At 39.3% G+C, this 20,414-nt stretch overlaps 1 protein-coding gene across 4 annotated transcripts; it reads right to left on the minus strand.

Annotated features, from left to right (window-relative positions):
- Positions 1-874: 874 nt before the first annotated feature.
- On the minus strand, positions 875-19,647 carry CNR1 (cannabinoid receptor 1). Of its 4 annotated transcripts, none has more exons than XM_019537729.1 (3): positions 19,248-19,647; positions 16,067-16,216; positions 875-3,898 (listed from the first exon to the last, which is right to left on the minus strand). In XM_019537729.1, exon 3 carries the CDS (start codon positions 3,832-3,834, stop codon positions 2,416-2,418), a length of 1,419 nt encoding a protein of 472 aa, XP_019393274.1. In that variant the 5' UTR covers positions 3,835-3,898; positions 16,067-16,216; positions 19,248-19,647; the 3' UTR covers positions 875-2,415. The 4 variants fall into 4 exon arrangements, with proteins under 4 accessions (XP_019393274.1, XP_019393275.1, XP_019393277.1 ...); XM_019537730.1 differs by having other exon boundaries at positions 16,038-16,216; XM_019537732.1 differs by lacking the exon at positions 16,067-16,216.
- Positions 19,648-20,414: the final 767 nt, after the last annotated feature.

Here is a 20,414-nt window from a genome sequence, read left to right on the forward strand (position 1 = left end):
TTATGGCACTTTTCGTGGCAGGGGGCAAGTGAAGGCTGTGCTGACACAGTGCTGCTTGCCTGCTGCTGCTGGGTCCAGATCTAGCCCACAAGGATCTGGCTTTTGGGCAGTGTGAGTTTGACACCCCTGCCCTAGAGCATGGAGGGCTGGATGGCAGCATGGTCTTTATTACACAAATACTAGGACAAGAAAGATCCTCCTATCCTGCCTTGGTGAACCCTCAAGCTGCTAACTGGCTTAAATTAGTCAGAACAGGAAACAAGACAACACCAATGTTACTTGGCAGTAGGGAATCAGACTCAATGCATTTTATTCAGAATGAGCATTTTCACACCAATGGGATTGTTTCACAAAATACTAAAACCGCCAGTTTTGGAGAAATTCCATCCTAAAATGGAACTGCATCTTTGAATCTACAAATTTTCTTTCTTTGCCTTATATTTAAAGGTTTCAGGCTTCCATTGTTTTTTGTACCCTGTTTAACAGTGAGATGCAACTACATGTCCATTAGTTAGTTTTAGAATCATAGAAAATTAGGGTTAGAAGGGACCTCAGGAGGTCATCTAGTCCAACCCCCTGCCCAGAGCAGAACCACCAGGACTAGACCATCCCAGTCAAGGCTTTGTCTAACTGGGTCTTAAAAACCTCCAAGGATTGAGGTTCCACAACCTCTCTGGGTAACTTGTTCCAGTGTTTTACTACCCTCCTAATAAGAAAGTTTTTTTCCTAATATCCAATCTAAACTTCCCTTGCTGTAACTTGAGACCATCACTCCTTGTTCTGCCAGCTGCCACCACAGAGAACAGTCTAGCTTCATCCTCTTTGGAACCAAGGACTCAAGTAGTACTCAAGGACTTTAAGAATAAAATGTTTGTTTTTTTATCTTCATTCAAAATATTTTTAAAGCACTGTAAAACACTGATTTTCAGTTGTCTATTTTTGTTCATGGCTTATTTTGCCTCCTGCTAAACCTTGTGCTAAAGTAAAACCAAAATGCTGTTTCCTCTAATACATGGATAAATCTCCCAATATGGATTTGCTAGCATGTTCTGAATCTTAAAACTGTTAATTTCATAACTAGTCAGGTGGAAGAGCTCAGTTTTAGAAACAGAATTAATGTGCAAAGCACGCAACAAGAAATACAGCTTACATTTGGTCATAGTTTCCTAGCCTAATAAAACGACTCACATTTATTTAGAATACATACACATGCACACATTTTTGTGCACGTGCACACACACATACATGTACACACAGATATTTAATATTATACCCGCTCACACATAATAAAAAAGTCTAATCCTGGCAATACTTCCTCCTTTTTTTAGTAATGACTGGAGTTTGGCATCTCAGGCTTTGAATCTGTTTAATCTGGATATAGGAATGCAAACACACGTCAAGTATACATCAACTGCACAGTGATAACATTACACAATGAGTCTGACACATGCTGTCTTCAGAAGTCCAGTGATAGCATGAGACCAAAAACAGTTGCCAGCTAAAGAAGCCAATATCCAGTACCTTCTCTTCTCAGCGTTCATATTCACATGTGCCCAAGAGAAGGGAAATAGTCTGTATAACAATAAATGTCTTTGTGTTTATACGCAGTGGTATTTAAAAGTCTGAACCAATGCATTCCTTGCACTTACATACTTCTATATTCTCTTGTTGCTGTTATTCTTTACACCCTCAGCGAAATTAATGGGGATTTCTAATGTCAAATAATTTTAGTAGAAGAAATACAAAGCCTTTCCTCTAAGTCCACAGAAGACCACTGAAAGTGTAAATTCCCAAAATAACTCATAGGAATTTTTCAAATACAGTTAAATGTTTTCAATGGGGTTTACATACCACATAATTCACATTTTCACATAAGTCTACCTTATCACTTTTTTAATTAGACAGATATCAATAACACATAATAAAAACAGCATACATTTCACAGGACAACACATTTTACAAAACTGCTAAAACTCAGTACTGCCGCTTTTTTGGGGAAAAAAAAAACACCCCAAAACTTCTATTACTTACAGACATTTAATACATTTCACATTGCAATGAAAATTATGATTACAAGGCTTTTTCTTACTTGATGAAGTTGTTTTATGATGTCTTAGTTTTCAATTAGGTTTCGCCATTTTTGAACACAAACCTCTTAAGATTTTGCCAATTCCATATTTTCTACACATTCTTTCAGCAATTTGCTCTTTATTATTCAATCGACATTTTTAAGTGAAAGTTGTTCTGTTTGAATCCCTAATTGTAAAACTCGGAGAGTTGGCTGATGGCAATGATTCTTAAAATGATCAAGAAACTTAAAAATGTTACAGATGAGGGAACAAACACTTTAGTTTGAAATAGTTAAGTCTTTTTTTAAACTAATTTCTTTTCTCAGAATGTTGAGAGGTATTTAACTTACAATGCCTCTGCAGTTGTGTCCGTGGAGACAGACATGGTCACTTTGGCGATCTTAACTGTGCTCTTAATACAGCTTTCAGCAGCTCTGTGAACATTACCTGCATTGTTGGCATGCTTGTGTTGGCAGTCAGACTCCATACTGTTATCAAGAGGCTGTGCAGTCCCTTCACAAGTTGGAAACATACTCCGGAAAGCATGCCTCAAGTCCTTGCTCCTTAGAGCATAGATAATAGGATTCACTGTTGAATTCATCAAACAGAGCATGCTACAGAATGCGAAAACAGTCTTAATGAGCTTGTTCATTTTCCCAAAGACATCATACACCATAATTGCAAGTAAAGGGCCCCAGCATATGATTAAAACCACCAAAATAAGGACCAAGGTTTTGGCTAACCTGATGTCCATACGAGTTTGATCAGGTCTAGTGATGTGTACCTTACCATCCTCTGTAGTCTGAATTATTATGCTTTTTTGAGTGCCACGCTGAATCATCCTGACAGCATGGCTGTGAGCCTTCCACAATATATACATATAGGCATAGACGATGAACAGCAAGAGCACACTGGTGACTCCAATCCAGAACATCAGATAGGTCTCATCAATGAGAGGGAATATGTCTGAACAAACAGAATTGAGCTTCTTGCAGTTCCAGCCAAGCAGAGGAAGGACAGCTATTACGATAGCTATGGTCCACATCACACAGAATGCTACAACAGCCTTTGGTCTGGTAACAATCCTTTTGTAAGCTAATGGCCTGTGTATAGATATGTACCGGTCTATTGCAGTAAGGAAAAGGCTGCCTACTGAGGCAGTGAATGAGGCTGTAACTCCACCCAACTTGAATAGAAAAACATTAGGACTGTCTTTCCGATGGAAAACATGGAAATCGACAAAACTGTAGACAAAAATTACACTGCCCAGGAGGTCAGCTACTGCCAAGCTCCCAATGAAGTGGTAGGAGGGCCTGCACCTGAGGCTTCGGGAGTGCAGGATGACACAAAGCACTAGAAGATTCTCCAAAACGGTGAAGGTGCCCAAAGTAAGGGACAGCACTGCAATGGCCAGCTGCTGGCTAGGGTTTAAAATCATAAAACACTCCATATCCATGAAGTTCTCTCCACACTGTATATTCTCATCATTATCCTTGAAGGATAGGGACTTGTTGTAAAATTCTGTAATATTGACCTGATCCGATGGAATGATACTTAATAGGGGATCATCTCCTGCCGTCATTTTTTCTTGGAAAGGATCACCCCTGAAAGAAGATAATGGGAATTTTTGTGGATAGTATCCTGGCTTGGAGGCCATGTCACCTTTAATATCTTCGTACTGGATATCGTTGGAACCCACGTAAAGCAGATCTGTTGTAATTGTTCGGAAAGTCGTGTCTGCGAGGCCATCTAGGATTGACTTCATAACCTCAGTCTTGTATTATATAGACTTCAGAGAGACTTGGGAAAAAAATACGTCTTAGGAAATCCTAAAGGGAAAAGATCAAACTTAATTAAGATAAATGGAGAGATCACGTCTACAAACAACTTAGCTCAGATGTGTCAAACAACATTTATCTTCTCTTGTCCTATATCCATTCGAGCCTTTGCCACCTCACTAGTCAGAATGTGTAAATGATCATTTCAAAACAAAACATCTAAAATACACTGAATGGCTATACAGTAATAAGTGCCTGAAAAGTGGTGGTGAAAATATTCCATAGACAACAGTTTTCATTTTCAATCATTTTTTTTTTCTGAATAGCTTCACCAGAAATGTGGGGGTTTTTTTCTAATTTTGAATGGAGGCATCCAATTTCAAAGACCTTTGTCTACCAATATTCTTTAGCTGTTTCCATGGGGCAGCACCAATTGTCATTGCAGAGACTGCCTTAAACTGAATCATCATCCTTCTCTTCAACAACATCAGTGTTTTGATTTTGAAAGGTTCTGAGAGTTTGACAATCTAAATGCATGGAAAGAATGAAGAAGGAATCAACCATTCAAGACTCCCATGTAAATACAGATTTCACTGTTCATCTTGCATTCCTATATATGTCCATCAGTAATCCAGGCTATATGCTGAAGGTGAAATGCTAGGGTAGCAAATGCACACTTGCTATTCTAAAATGTTTTATTTACAGATATATGAATTTGAAGCAGACAAATTTTCATTATTCTGTTACTTTTTTATGCTCAGTGAGCCAAGGGAATCAGGATGGTCAGAGTCCGGGAAAAAAAAAAAGAAGGATATTCTATACAAGTTCTGTCTGTCATTCCAGAAAGACCAAGACTCTCCGTTAAACAAATACAAGTGAAATAGTTAATAGTAAGATTTTGATTTGGATCAGTAGTCTGAAGTATTAACACCTCTTAGAGGTGAACTGAAGCACTTCACACAGGCACTAGACCTATAGGGCATTTCCATACATGTGGGGAGCCTGCTCTGACATGCTGGAAATCCACTGTGTTGGAGCACACTTCGTAAATCATATCTGCTGGCGGACATAAGTTGATGTGCTCTGGCAGCCCTGTGCATCACGTGCATCAGTGGTGCAGTGTACCTCTGTACTGAGCAAGTGGCGGTAGTGCGCTCGGCACTAAAACATGTTCCATGTGCTTTAGTTCAAAGCGTACAACCACCATTTTCTCAGCGCAGGGACATACTGCGCCACTGATACACGAGATGTGCAGGCACTTTAATTAGTATGGCTTGCTAATTAAAAATGCCTGATGCCATGTCAGGAGCACATGTAAAAATGCCCATAGGGTCTGATTCTCATTTATACTATGACCTATCTGCCCTACTTGGATAGCACAAAGGGGCCCTAAACACTCATGTATAGGGCCCTTCTTACTGGTAGAGCAGAAAATAAGAATCAGAGCCATTGTTTCTCTATATCTATAGGAAGTTGTAATCAGACATTTAAATGGTTATCTCAGCAACTGTAAGAGGGTCTGTTTTTAAATGGAAGTTTAAACTCTGAAGAAGTTGTCTGAGCCACTAGCAAATCGCTAATACTGTGTAGCCGTGCCCTGACTTAATCTGATCACTTTGAAGCTGGCAATAAAACAATTAGAAAATGCACAAGGGATTAGCTGACAAAAATCCAGAGAATGTAATTACTTCAACCCCTTAATGAGAGGAGTTGCCCATTTAAAACACATCTGCTCAGTTTTTCTTTAAAAAAGGGTTGGCTCTCTTTCTCATGACAACACAAACACATACAATGACAGGAAACACAGAAACTCATTTAGCTAGCCAGGTATTTATACTGCACTTACGCTTTCCTACCTGAGCACTTAGGCCCTTGTCCAAAATCTATTGATATCAGTAGGTGTCTACTTATTGATTTCCATGGGCTTTGGATGGGTTCAGACTCCAAGACAGCCAATGTCAAAAGTAGGATATGCAACTACACTTCCACAGAACACTGCAGTCTTGGTGTTGTAAATATGGCGAAAGAATACATGTAACGCTCAGTATGAGACTATAACGTAATAGAAAGTGGCTATGTGACATCTGTTGCTTTGTACAGGTAACTTATCTGGACAAGGTCATAAAGTTAGAAAACAGATACTTTTACAACAGATTGAGTAATTTAATTCTGAAGGTCTGAGTAGGGAGCAATGGTGGAGGCAATGGTGAGGGAAACAAACTTTCCTGAAGTGCATGCTGAAATTGAATTATCATAATCTGACATGCAAGGCATCATTCATCCAGAAGGTACTTGACAAGTGCTCACAGTAGATTTAGCATATTCTATACATTATAAAAATGATTTAGAAAATTAGCATATGTCTAATTCTGAAGTGAAATGTGGCAACTTTAGCAGAGCATGGCAATACCAGAAACAATTTAGCACAAATGAAGAAAATCCTGTTCATTTAAACCTTATTTTTTTCCAGCTAACTTGAGAAATTAAATTTCTCTTAAACTATATATATTTTATAAAATACAGAAGATAACTGTAGTAACCAAAATATTCAGTTGGAATAATGCTAGTTTCTGACAACAGTTTTAACATTTAAAGCTGAAGCACAAAGTCAAGAAGATTGTGTTTGAGTCAAGATTTCAAATTTTTATGCAACTGTGCACTTCTACCAGACAATCAAATTACTATGGAGACAGTTTCTGCTACCATCACATTAAGTGTATATTTTTTCAGCATAAAGTACAGCCTTGGTTCATATCTTACCTTTGTTTGAAATGCAAATGGAAAAACATGTGTATTTCTGTGTGTACTTTCCAAGGTGTCAACTCCAAGGTAGTGAGTTGTGTGACAATACCACTATACATACATATGCTATACTAACAGCATGGTTAATAGGATCATGAGTGGCAAATCCTACTTGGCAAATACTACTCTGAATTTCATTTTTTTTGCTATTTCCACATTTAGATTATTACAGTAATTTCCACCTTATTGTCTTTGCATAGAGAGTTTTCTTTGAGAGTACTTCGGAGTTCATTAGTAATGTAGTTTAGGCTTTTGGGGATGCAGCTGACATTAATTTTGTTTTTGTTTGCTGCTGGGAATATCATAATTGGAAATCTCTAGCAGTATCTGTGGATGCACCTATTAAAATAGCAGTTGATTTTTATTAAAGTTTCAGTAAAACAGCCATTCCAGTGCTGCTGAGTTGTATTTTCCTGGGGTTTAGCTTGGTCTAATATAGGTGGTATGTTATCCTCAAATTGCAGCACTGATCTATATTTAACCAGCTGGAAATATTCCTCATTGTCAACTGGTGAAACCAATGTCAGAGTTTATGGCTGTAGGGCTATCTACGTACATGTTGGTGTTGTGTGATGTCTAGAAAAAGTTCAACGCTAACTCCACAAATGGGAAAAACTGCTAGTATCGCTGATGGCAGTTGGATGGCTGAGACGACTGATGATAAGTTATGTAGCCACCTACTTTCAAGCAGCTGGTTTAAATGCAGCACAGACCAGTACTGAAAGAGACATGATCACCTGGTGATGATGATAAAAATAATAAATTTGGGGACTTAAATACCATTTCCTAGCAGATGAGAGGCTATATTGCAAAAGTAACCAGCACATTTCGGGCATTGACAGCAAATTCAAGTGAGAGACAAGGCTTTCCAGTTCAGCTCAAGTCCCTCCAGGACAGTGCAGAGACATGCTGGTGAGGCAGTATGCAAAACGTTGTATTGCTACTTCCTGTGCTGTCTGAACCTATTCTGAAAATAGAGGAATTCAGTCTCCAAAGCTCTTAGCCTGGCACCTTAAATGGGTTTTTTATGCTCACTTTTTAAAATGGAAAAATTGATTAAAGGTGAGCAGTGGACAAGCACTGGTGCCGACACTCAAAATTTTAGTGCAGTTGTGTAACTATGAGCAGCCAGTCACAGTAAATAATGGATTCTATTTCCAGACAAAGGTTGAACAATTAACACTTAAAACTAATCAGGACTTCCTTTTTTTCTTTTCCCCAACTGCACACTACTATAGGCTATATCACTCTTTCCACATACCTGTGGCTTTTGTCTGGCACCGCCAAAGAAAATGTACAAAAGCGCCTGCCTCTAGGCGTGGCTTTTGCAGACATATTGGTCATTTGTCTTTCAGTGACTTTGTTTAACAATTCTTTTTTTTTCCCCACGTGCATTATTAGGGCTTAATTGTGCAAGATGATGAGCACCCACATCTTTTACTACAAGTTGTGGAAACTCAACACTCTGGAGGACTCAGCCTATAAACAGCTGAATTATTAAAGTGCAAGGAGCAAATCTTGCTTCTGTCCCTGGCTCTGTAGCTATAGAAAACCTGTTAGAAGACCTCTAGATGCTACTAAAATCCATAAACTAACAGCAGTAGTTACTGCAGAATGCCTGACTGACTCACTCATGGTTAGCACAGAGGAGGATTATCTCTCCCCCCAACCCTTCTGTAGGTCTGCAGGCAAGGCCTATTCACTTAGGGGAGAAGACCTGGCCTTCATCACAACAACAATTCTCTTATTATTTGAGGCAGGAAAGTTATTGACGTTATCACCATTATCTATAACAATTGCATTTTTAGTTATATTTTCAAAGTAGGATGATTTACAGAGCAATTTTAATAACTTAATAAAAATAGTGAATACTTGATTTTTTTCTCCAGAAAGTAATTACAAGGACTATGATAGTGTTACTGAAAGTGGCTGTAAATGCTTACACTGGAACAAGTAGTCAAAATCAAAAGGGAAAAGTCCTAAAGGCCAAAACAAATATAATAATAAAAATAATAATGAGGATTCACTGTGTTCCATTTTAAGATACTTAGATTTTTATTTTTATACCTGACTTCTATGATATCAACTGCTAATTAAGTATAGCTCAAAGGGCAGCAGGGTACAAATGAACGGTAATGTATACAAAAATCATATATTGCTCTTCATCTTAGGCTGTGAGAACTTTGGGTCAGGAATTGTATCTTATGTACTCAGAAAGTGCTCAGCACAATAGGACCTCTACCTCAACTGGATCGAGTGGATTTTACCATGGTAGAAATTACAATAAGTAGAGACATAAGATCTAAGAGTAAATGATATCTTAAATGAGTTAGAATTGACCTAGAAAAGTTAACATTTATATTGCTAATAATTCTCGTCTTATACGTTAGTGAATAATATTGCTGTCTAGAACATAATTAAGGTTTCCAATCCTGAGTGATAACTTAAAAAATGATCACTGAAAATTGTTTAATTACATAAAAGGTAGGATCATTTCTAGCTGTGGTGGGCCAAAATCATCTCTGGTACAATAAGTGCAACACCTACTGAAGTCTCTGGACTAAATTCAGTTTTAATGTAATTCACTTGTGCATTTATCATTGAATGTAACCTGGCTGAAACCAGTGCTAAATGATTATTATTAGTGTTATTACAGTAGCACTCAGGCAGAAGGTAGGGCAGGGTGATCCCTTAGGGTGGAAATGGACATTGTCTGACATCTCTTTTGTGCCACTATAAATGTTTTTGACGTCAATACCCTTTTCTGCATCACGTGAAAGGAAAACCACTGGTGCAACGAAGGGTGGTAATAGCATCTGCCATGGTATTGAGGCAGAGATCTATCATCTCTGTGGCAGAAGTGTACAAGCAGCCCGAGCTGCTTGCCTTCTCCTGCCATCTTGGCACATGGGCTGGAGGCTTGAGGAGTCCTCAAGCCCCCAAAGCACTTTCCCCACTTAGAGAAGCACCCCAGGGAATCTCAGGCTGCCTCTCCATAAGCAGGGAAAAATCAAGGTTCCCTGCTTAGCAAGATACACAGAGAAGGGCTTTTCTTCATCCAGTGAGACCCAGGGTTGGGGTTTGGCTGAGTGGGGAAGGGCTTTTCTTCACCCAGCCAGACCCATGCCCCAAGTCTGGTTGGGCAGGGAAAAGCCCCACTTTACCAATCGCAGTCAGACCCATCCCCAGTGATCACTGGGAATGTGTCTGGCTGGTTGGGAAAAGCGGGGATGCCTTGCACCATCAACGGTGCATTTTGCCCAATGAAAAATAATCAGCTGTGCCATGACACTGAGGCATAGTTGGTCTGCTTCATTCAGAAATGTATATTTCTAGCTTTAGTCTCAAAGTTTCAGTCTTTTGGATCTACCCTGCCCTACCTGCTGCCTGAGTGTTACTCTAATACAGTTAACCCTTTCCAATGTCATAATCAGGATCAGAATGCCATTGTTCTGGGTGTTATATCAATACGCCATACAAGAGATACCATGCACCAAAGAACTTACAAGCCAAAATTAAGAAGATACTGATGTTGGTTGGGAACACTGATTCATCAAAATCAAAGCTTTCTGTCGGGATATATGTACCAGATTTGGCAAGGATGGATCCTCCATCAGAAAGAGAAGCTATGCCTCACCTCCGGAATGGCCAGTCAACAGCACTCACCTAGGATGCAGGAATTTGAGTTTGGAGTCACTGCTGGGCCTCCTACAGACAGAGGACCTGATTCTCATCTCCCCGACCCCCGGCCAGCTGAGTGTGCTGTCCACTTGATTACTCTGAAATGGAGTTCTCCTGTTGCAAGTATTCCACTCGAAACAAATAATTAAGTATCTATTGGGTCAGAGATGAAGACACTGATCTCAGAGTCCAGTGATTAGGACTTTGACCTGGAATGCAGGATATTGAGGTTCAAGTCCCTTGTACAACTAATGTAGACAGTGGAGGGTATTGACAGTGGTTAGGGGGCTGGGGCATATGGCTTATTTAGTCTACAGAAGAGAAAACTGAGAGGGGCTTTAACTATCTGAAGGGTGGTTCAAAAAAGGATGGTGCTAGACTGTTCTCTGTGGTGGCAGGTGACAGAACAAGGAACAATGGTCTCAAGTTGCAGCAAGGGAAGTTTAGGTTAGATATCAGAAAAATTCTCTCACTAGGAAGGCAGTGAAGGGCTGGAACAGACTACCCAGAGAGGTTGTGGAATCTCCATCCTTGGAGGTTTTTAAGACCCAGCTAGACAAAGCCTTTGTTGGGATGATCTAAATGGGGATGGTCCTGCTTTGAGCAGGGGGTTAGACTAGATGACCTCCTGAAGTCCAATCCAACCCTAATTTTCTATGATCCTATGATAATATGACACAAATTAGGGTCTCCAACATTCCAAATGAATGCCTCACAGCTGAGCTATTCATACAGGAAGTTGTTTCAATTTTTTTTCATGGAAAACTTCGAAATGAAGGGTTCCTGTATAGAACAACATGTTCTGAAATCTCTAAAATTTGTGACAGAAAATGTTTTTTCCTACCCAGCTCTAGACAAGATGAAATAATATAAGAAATGCCATACAAGGTCAGAACATTGGTTCCTCCCACCCACTATTCTGTACCTCACAGCAGCAGAGTCGATGCTAAGGAAAAGAGTATTTTTGCAGGGCCAGTCCAGACTGATCTGTTTCCTGCTCTTTGTCTCTTACAGCATCCAGGGGTCTTGGTATGGTTGCAGCCATACTATCATGTTTAATAGCTAGTGATGGACCTATTGGACATTAATTTTTCCTATCCAATTCTGAACCTAAAGTATTTTGTGGCAAAGAGTTCCAGAAGTTAATTACATGCTGTGTGAAATCTCTAATAATTTCACTCTATGTCCCCTAATTCTGATATTGTGAGATAGCAAACAGTAAATCCCAACTAAGGCAATAAACCTGTAACTGAATACTGTGTAGGCAGAACCCTTGGGTCTGTGCCACACCCTTGAAGTCACTAGGGATTCACATGGATACATCTACAAATCTACAAGACCAATTGGAGGAGGACAGGGGCTCTAAGTATGGCTTAAATTTGTTGTAGACTGCATCTCTCAAACTATATGCAAAACACTGTGCAAAGGTAAAAACACAAACACCAAACCAAAATAAAAGAAAGAAAGTGAAGGAAAGAAAGTTGGCAGGGAAGAAAGGGGAAAAAAAACAAATTCTAAAAGTAGATGGAGACTTGAGATGGGGCAGAGATACAGAATAGCGATACCAAGGGGCAAAAGATGCAGAGCAAAACCAGTAGCTTTAGGACTGTGTAAAGGCACAGAAGAAGCTACCACTGAACAAACACAGGAGAGAAGAAAAAAACAATGGCCCAAATCCTATTCCTCTTCCAAGATGTCTCAGTTTTTACCACCTTTGGCCTAAAGATAATGGATTTAACATCAGGATTGGTGCCTCAAAATTGAAATTCTCTTCCACCCAGGAACACACAGCTCTACCAAATGGGCAAGCTAGTGTGCCTTCAGAGGTTGATCCTACTCTGTTCTGTAAAAATGCATCTCTCTCCTACTTTCCCATAGCATAAAGTTACATGCTTCCATCACTATGTGCTCAGAGGGAAGAAGCCTGCATAAATCAGCATGTCTAACAGGTAGTGAGAAGGGGAAGACCCAGCCACTTTTTATGCAGCTTCGGGCTTTGGGTACTTCCACAGGAAGTAGGATACCTAGGTTCTGGCAGTGCCAAAAACACCCCCTGTTCTTCCTGATGAAGTTGACCCTTGAATGGAAAGGAATTTTGGCTAAAGTCTAGAAGAAAATGGAAGTTGACTCATCAGCTCAGTGAAGAAGGCACTCCCCTAGGAGAGGAGTTCTGGCTTCTGCCCCCCCCAGTACTGTTTGGACATTTTGCATTATATAGTAAATAGGTAACATGTATAAACAATATTGGGAGCAGAAGCCAAAACCTAGAGCTCTCTCCTTCCTAAGGAGAGTGCCCTCCACACTGAGATGTGGAGTCAGGCCTCTGGCCTGTTCTTCCAGTCTCCTACTTCCAGACCAATGCCCTAACCAGAAAGAGGTGGCTGGATTTTCCTATTCCTTATTCTATGCAAAGGTCTCAGCTTCACTTAATATGTTTCCCGCCCCCCCCCCACCTGTGGAACTAGAGACTCATACCAACTATGTGTACTTTTCAGGGATACTATTAATTTGGAAGAGCTTAGGCAAAGGTAGACACCACATTGGCTGTTCTGTATTGATGCATAAAGAATCTTGGCATCTTTGTGGAGTTTTGTGGATGTTGCATGGGATGGAATAGGAAGGATTCTGTTTACAGACATACATGCTAGAAGCCATATACATGCTCCTCCTATGTCTTAGAGACGGAACAAGAGCTGGGAAAAGTCCACTGAAGTTTAAAGACAAGTCCATAGAAAGTTTAAAGACAAGGAGCATAGTTTTGAATGACAATACAAAACTTTTGCAGAGTCATCTAATTTGTTTGAAGATACCTTAATATGATTATTTTTGTATGGACACATGAGAAGCTGGGTAGCAGCATGCCATACATGCTGGAATCTGATCAAATATTTCAAAAAAGCCGAAGATGTTTTAATTTAAGAAGATTATGTATTGTTTGTACGATGCCAACAATATGCTACAAAATACAATATGCAACAAACTTTTATGAGGTCATGGGTGAGGATTTCAGCAGAGGTAGAGCTGAGACCGTAGCATGAACACAACAATGGGCTCCTGTACACATGCAGGGAGGTGGCTCTAACACGCTATTAATCGAGTCTGCTAGAGCGCAGTAACTCCCACACTCCAGCAGACTCCAGTATCATGTGCATCAGCATCCCCATGCTGAAAAATGGTGGTAGGGGTGCTTTAACTGAAGCTGGTTTGACAAGCTTTAGTTAAAACCCCCCCACCACCATTTTTCAGTGTGAGGACATTGATACACATGATGCTGTAGGCACTTTAATTAGCACGGCTCTCAGAGCCCTGCTAATTAAAGCATTTCCCTCCTCTCCCCTCATGTCCCTCCCTCCCCGGAGGATGTCCATAAATGCCCAATGAGACCAAGCTTATGGACAACGGAAGCAAGTAAAAGTCTGGGCTCAAGAGGAGAGACAGAAGAGATGGATGTGTTTGGAGACATTCCTCTGTTTCAAGAGAAGCACTTCTGTCCTAGAAACATTTAGCTAAGCAAGCTGAAAAGTCAAAGTTCATTTTACCTACTGAGGCAAAAAGAGTAGAAAAAGAACAACTGATCAGTTGAAAATATTTTTTAATTTTGACTTGTCAGCTGAAAATTTTTGTTGAGCAAAGTGTTCCAAAAAAATCAACATTTCAACAACATTTTCATTAAAAAATATTTTTTCTGCATTTTTCAGTGAACACTAACACTGCCAGGTACTGCTGCTAAGTACAGCTACTAGCACTTACCTAAATGCTAAATACAGAAAGAAGACAGTGGAGTGGCACTGTGTCATGTGAGGCTGTACAAAAGATGGTGCTTAGCGTAGAGAAGGTGGGATCACCAAATGCAAAGAAAGAGAGCCAGCTGATTTGAAGGAGCAGAACTACAACAAAAGGACAATGGAGATGTCTCAGGTAGATGAAGTGGTCTACAATGTAAAGTTAGGGAAAATAAAAAGTAGTAAGAGTAATTAAATCACCCAGAAGTGAATGGTATGAAGTAGCCAGAGCAAAATTCAAAATAAAGACGGTCAAGGACCTTATAGTTATGGGACATGGATTTGGAGAAATTAAGAAGGAAAAAACAAACAAACCATAAATACTTTATTAAGAAAGGGAAGAGTAGCATGTCTACACATTTATTAATGCGCAGCAGTTACTGTGCTTTTAATTTAGTCCTTGCTTAATGAAGTACTAACTAAATGCACAGTAACTGGAGTTACTCTGTACTAGTGCTGGCAAATGCCTTTTTAGGTGATGCTACTGTGCAGTAGCCTAATAATACTTCACAGTAGTGTATTAGCACTGTTTGTGCTGTGACATGCTACTGCGCAGTGTTATTAAGCTACTGAACATGAAGCATCTTGTGTAGATGTGCCCTGTATGCTATCATCAAGTGGGAAGGGAAGTGGAGAAGGTATCAATAGATGGAGCTGTAGGAATGGAGAGGATATTAGCACAAGTTCTAGGGTGCAGACAGAAGTGATAATTTGTGTTTAGATTTAACAAAGGAAATCAGACATTTTGACTGGCCAGGGAAAGCTTGGTAGGTAAAGAAAAGAAGTAACGGTTTGAAAGAATTTAAGGACTACTAGCAGCTTCTGAAATTAATGAGGACAGACACTATACTTCTGAGATGTTATAAGGTGAAAACTATCTGATGTTATTTCATGTTCTTGTAATGGATCTGAAGGTTGGGCAGATACTGTTGTTTTTTGAAGGACAGGTTTGTACACTGTTAGCTTGAAGGTCCATTTTTAATCTACACTTAAACAGTGCAGGATGACATGAAGGAGTAAGGTCAGTAAACAGGACAGGGTTATAGGTATATAAGTTGACACAAGGGACACAAGAGGTGGAAAGGGTCAAGAAAGGGTGGTTTTGAACAGAACACATCAGAGACCTTACTGACATCAAAATGACTGGGGAGAAAAAAGTGAAGTATAGCGTACATATCTGAGGTATGACTAAGAACAAAGGATGTGCAAATATAAACATGGATGGTCTACACAGGGGATATAACAGAATCAGAAAAGGGAAGGAAGTGACCTAAGGACAGTGCCTAGAAATCTTACTGGACACCTGCAACGCAATATGCTTTCAGCTCTAGTTCACAGAAGCCCACATCTTTCGGAAAGTATCATTACATCATCTTATACTGACCATGCTCAGAAGTTAGTACTGAAAGTGAATGTGTCATCTCATATTATCAATATAAGTCAAGAACTCTTGGTAGGATATAGAATGTCAGGATTTAAATACTCCAATTAAAATATGGAACGCATTCTACAGGTTTTGAAACTGTCTGGCTTTTTACAAAAATGTAAATAAGCTCAGATAATTTTCTTTCTTCACTTCAGAATATAATGATATTCATATATACTGCCCTCAAATACACAAACAACTTGTGAAATTATTTGCTAGCATATTAAGCCACTACACCAGATTGCTTGGCAATGGTGCATGTCTTTGAAATGAGCAGATGCTTTTCTTTATAAAAAAGAAAGGAGAAAGAGAAAAAAGAGAAACGAAGAAAGAGAAAAAATAAATTACAGTAACTGATATCAGTTAATCAGAATCCCAAAATGCAGATGTACACCCAGCCAGTAAATATATTTGACAATTTTTTTAAAGGTAAATACATTTTCATTTAGAAATGAATTAATATAACTGTACACAAATATATACACAGATACACATGCACATTCATAGTATGTCTATGTGAAGTCTTACAAATGCTGAAGAGGTGGGTATCATCCGTAAACCCAAATTCCTGATGCCAAAGGGTTAGTAGACAAGATAAGGAATAATAAGTGTATGTAAAATACATGTATGCGAAATATCTGCTGCACACCACTCTAATGTTTCCCTTACACAGCCTTCCTGGAAAAAAGCAAGAATCTAAAATTAGTATATCCACTGAGATCCTGTAAAAAAATATTTATTTTTAAACTCCAAACCCATTTTACATAATTTTTCAGTTACATATATACTCTGCACTCCAGTACTGCATTGTGTTAAACAGAGGCAGAACTGGCTAAAAATAATGATTCCTAACTATAGCTGGCACATTTCACATATTCACCAAGGGGAAACAAACAAAACAAAAAACTCTGAAAGGTTTCCTAAAAGGCAGGTGTGAAAATTACTCCAGCGGGGGCTGAAATAGAATTCATAGTATTTCCTAATCAACTGCTTCTGCTCAGTACTTTTTTGTGAGTAAACGTGGTTGTCTCAACAAAAATGAATACACACAGAGATAAACTAATACAAAATCATGTAAAATCTAATAATTTGTAGCTATAATCTGCATAATTAGAACAAAAGTCTTACATATTGAGAGTCTGGTTATGCCAATAGCTTGACACATATATCTGCAATAAAGTTTGGGGTGAAAAATGCAATAGCGAAACAGATACTGTACATTCATTCCTACTGCAAATGGAACAGCTAACTTGTTCAGAAAAAGGTGTGAACACTCCCCTGTTCCCATTTACTTCAATGGGACTAGGATTGAGCTCAGTTGTTACATATTCATAATGTTCTCCCATAATACACAAAAAAGTTATGATAAAAAAAAATCCAACCCCAACTTGTTAATTGAACTCTTTTTATCTGCAACAAGGAACTTCAGAAAAAAAGTTATTTCCAAAAAAGAAATTCATTTACAAGCAATTATAATCATTTCACAGAAATGGATCCAATTTAGTAACAGTGATCAGAAGCAAACACACACATTCAGAAGTTCTTGTCTCACCAACAGTAATTCTGTGTGCACCTTTTAAACCAATTCAATGCCAGTTCACACAGGGAGAAGTAGAAGACAATACTGACAAGCTAGAGGACAAAATCCTATCAAGTTTTAACTTTCTATTAAGAACAGAGTGTCATTGCTGCTTATTCTGGCACATTTGCAGGCTTGCTTTTGAGTACTAGGGCCTGGCATACATTTCCACTATAGATAGGAAAACAAGAGCAGCCTTGTTGTGATTAAAAGGGTCTATTTCCCTCTGCCTTCTGTCTTCTGTGTCCATCTGCACAGCTGCTTTGAACTTGGCCAAATCCCAGTGTTAGGGTCACTTGCTGTACACGTTTTAAATCAGCAGCAGACTGTACACTTTCTCTATGACTGCAAGGGAAACATCTAGGTTTTCACTTAGATGGCTGGTGAATGATTTTTCATGATATTCATCATTTTGGATAGTCTGAAATATTGGGAGAACTGCAGCAAAACATCTCCATAGACATGCACCATTTCATGAGGAGAATCAGATAAAGGCAATATAGTCATGCATCAAAAAAATGAAAAGAAAATCACTGTGGATAAAAATGAATTCTGCAGATGCACAGAAATCTGATTGAATCACTAACAAAAGGTCACATGGTTTGCATTTTCAAAGTTACACAAATCACTTTCTAAATGTACAGAACTTTTTTTCTATAAGAAATTAGTTAGGTGACTGGAACTGAGTGAATGAAACAGACCTGTTGGAGTCAGGAATGAAAAGAAATTTGTAAAATCCTTAGGCAGAGCTAATTGAATACATAGGTTGGCTTGGATTTCTACTTGCTTTTTAATCTCCTCACCAATCTCTATTCAATAAAAGGAAAAGGCATCAGAGGACTCACTCTCAAAAACGTAACACCAAAATGCTCAATTCTATCACAGTTTGCAAGCTTTCCACAATGGCCACATTAAAGAGTCAAGAGGATAAATGTAGGAAATGATTTTTTAAAGAAGTTATTCCAGCTTTCAAACTTTAATTGCCCAACTAAAAAAACTGACCACAGAAGGAATGGCACACATTGGTTGGGACATGTCATCCTTTTAGCAAAGCTTGATGTCCTTTGTAATTGTAGTTAACTAAAGAACAACAGCTAAGATTAAAGCTTCAAATAACTTAGTCTCTCACCAATATAATCCTGGTTCCTATTCTACTTGGAACGTTGCAAGGTATTTTTAATTCGTTTTTTTATGTTACTGGAAAGTGATAAGATAAATTTCTAGAAAACAGTCCTTTTCTTTACTTAGCCAACTTTTTCCCTGAAGCAAGAGAAGCCTGCTGGCTCAGAAAAATATATATTGCTCTTATCAATCTCATTTTTAATGTTTTTATTGAAATTGTTCTGCATCTTGTTCCAAACACTAGTATATAACGAAGCAAAGATATGCCTGTATTTGATGCTTGCTACACAGCCAATTTGAACCTCAAGTAAATAGAGAAAATTACACATTCATCTTTTGAACTATGTAACGATGTTTCATGCTTTTCTTTTCCAGTGAACTTAAAAGACTCTTTTCTGCATTATAACAATTATTCCACCACAATCAGTGAGGCTTTTTTTTTTTTTTTCAGAGAAAAGGGGAAACCTTTGCAAGGTGTAATTATTAGGTATAATCTGAAAAAAATTAACATCTCTCAACTAATTGTTACACTTTCAACAGTTTCTATTATTTGAATATTATTAAGGAGAAAAAAATATAATTGTGGTCTTCTGCCCAGACTATGTAGATGCAAATCTCCATACCACCGCTGACAGACAATATGCTCCTTTAGGAAAAGGTGAACAATAAGACTGAACACGAGGAATACACATAAGGAGGGGAAAAACCCACTCTCTCACATTTAAGACTGTTGCAAAATGCAATCAACAAGCAATTATTTCATAAAACAGAAAAGCACTCAAAACAACAGATTGTTCAGATCTAGTTCATAAATTTCCCTAACTCTACTGAAATATACTACAGTGGATCAAAGCTGTTAGCATGTTCTTGTAATTTCAGCAAGTGATCCTTGCAGCAATTTTTTTGGAAAAGAGGGAATATTATGGAGCTCATCTTCACACCATTTTACTTCTATTAAATCAAAGCATCGCAGTGAAGACCTTCACGCGTCAAACACACAGCACATACCTTATCCTGGGGTGTTCTCTATGAAGATTAGCGGATAGCTTTGAAACAAAAACATGTCCACTTACAGCAAGCCCATTTGATGACTTGTAATTACTCCTCACAATCCGAAGGTTTATTCTGATGCACACAATATGATTTTTTTTTTTAAAATGCCTCACTGATTTGGGGGTTTGGTTTTTTTTTTCAGATCTCTGTTTTAAAAAAAAAAGAAGAAACCTACTGAAATATTCACCAAATATTCACCTAAGGTTTAGAGGTGCAAAAATCTAGAACTCTTGGTTCCAAAATGATACCTTTTATTAGACCAGCTGAGAAATTGGAAAAAAAACCCTTTTTTTTTTTAAAGGTTTAGAGGCATCTTTACTAAACACCTTTCCATACAGACTCACAAGTGGTCCTTTATTTCAGCTAAAACCTCAATAGTGGAGTTTGCACGGGAAAAGTGCAGGAGGGAAGGGGGGGGGAGGAAGAAGAAAAAAAATCAATAAGAATGTCATCCATTGTAAATTACCAGTGGGTGAGGATTAGAAGAGAAATCCTCTATGTCAGACAAAGTCCTATGGGAAGCTAAGAGGTTGATTGCTCCGCCAGCTCCCGTATGGAGAAGAATAGATATACGTTAACCATAAAGCAACCAGTCCTTAGCACCTATGGGGTGCTTTCTTGTCAGGAACAACCTCCTCCCCCCCAATCCAGTCAATGCACATCTATCTATCAAAGGAAAGACGAAAATGGAGAGAGAAAAATGTCCAGGCGGTAGAGCCTGCCCTAGAGAACACGCCTCGACCCTGCCCTGTGCGACCGCGCTTAAACCCTGACCCGCACGACCGCGCTGCAATGGTCCCCATCAATCTCAGGCTCAATGGCTGAAATCCCAGGGAAGAAATAACACCCCGAATTACGAGAGCAACAGACCCCTCGGAGCACCCGAGCCTTGCAGAGGACCCGGCCGAGGAAACGCATCCAAGGAGCCCGAGACCTACCCGGCTCCTGCCCACCACCCGCCCGCGGCTCCGGGACAGCGCCCGCCCCTGCGCTGCGCCCGCCCGGGAGCGCCCACAACAAGTTGCTCCCGGCGCTGCGAGCGCGGGGCAGCGGCCCCCGCACACACGCACACGCACACGCACACGCACGCGTGCAGACCCGCGCCCAGCCCGGCGCTGCCCT

This window comes from Crocodylus porosus, unplaced genomic scaffold (assembly GCF_001723895.1).
Source record: "Crocodylus porosus isolate Cpor-Errol unplaced genomic scaffold, CroPor_comp1, whole genome shotgun sequence".
In the NCBI taxonomy this organism is placed as follows: domain Eukaryota; kingdom Metazoa; phylum Chordata; order Crocodylia; family Crocodylidae; genus Crocodylus; species Crocodylus porosus.

Bases quoted from the DNA above. Each gene is read 5' to 3' on its own strand.
- CNR1 (XM_019537732.1), bottom strand. From the start codon at position 3,834: ATGAAGTCAATCCTAGATGGCCTCGCAGACACGACTTTCCGAACAATT.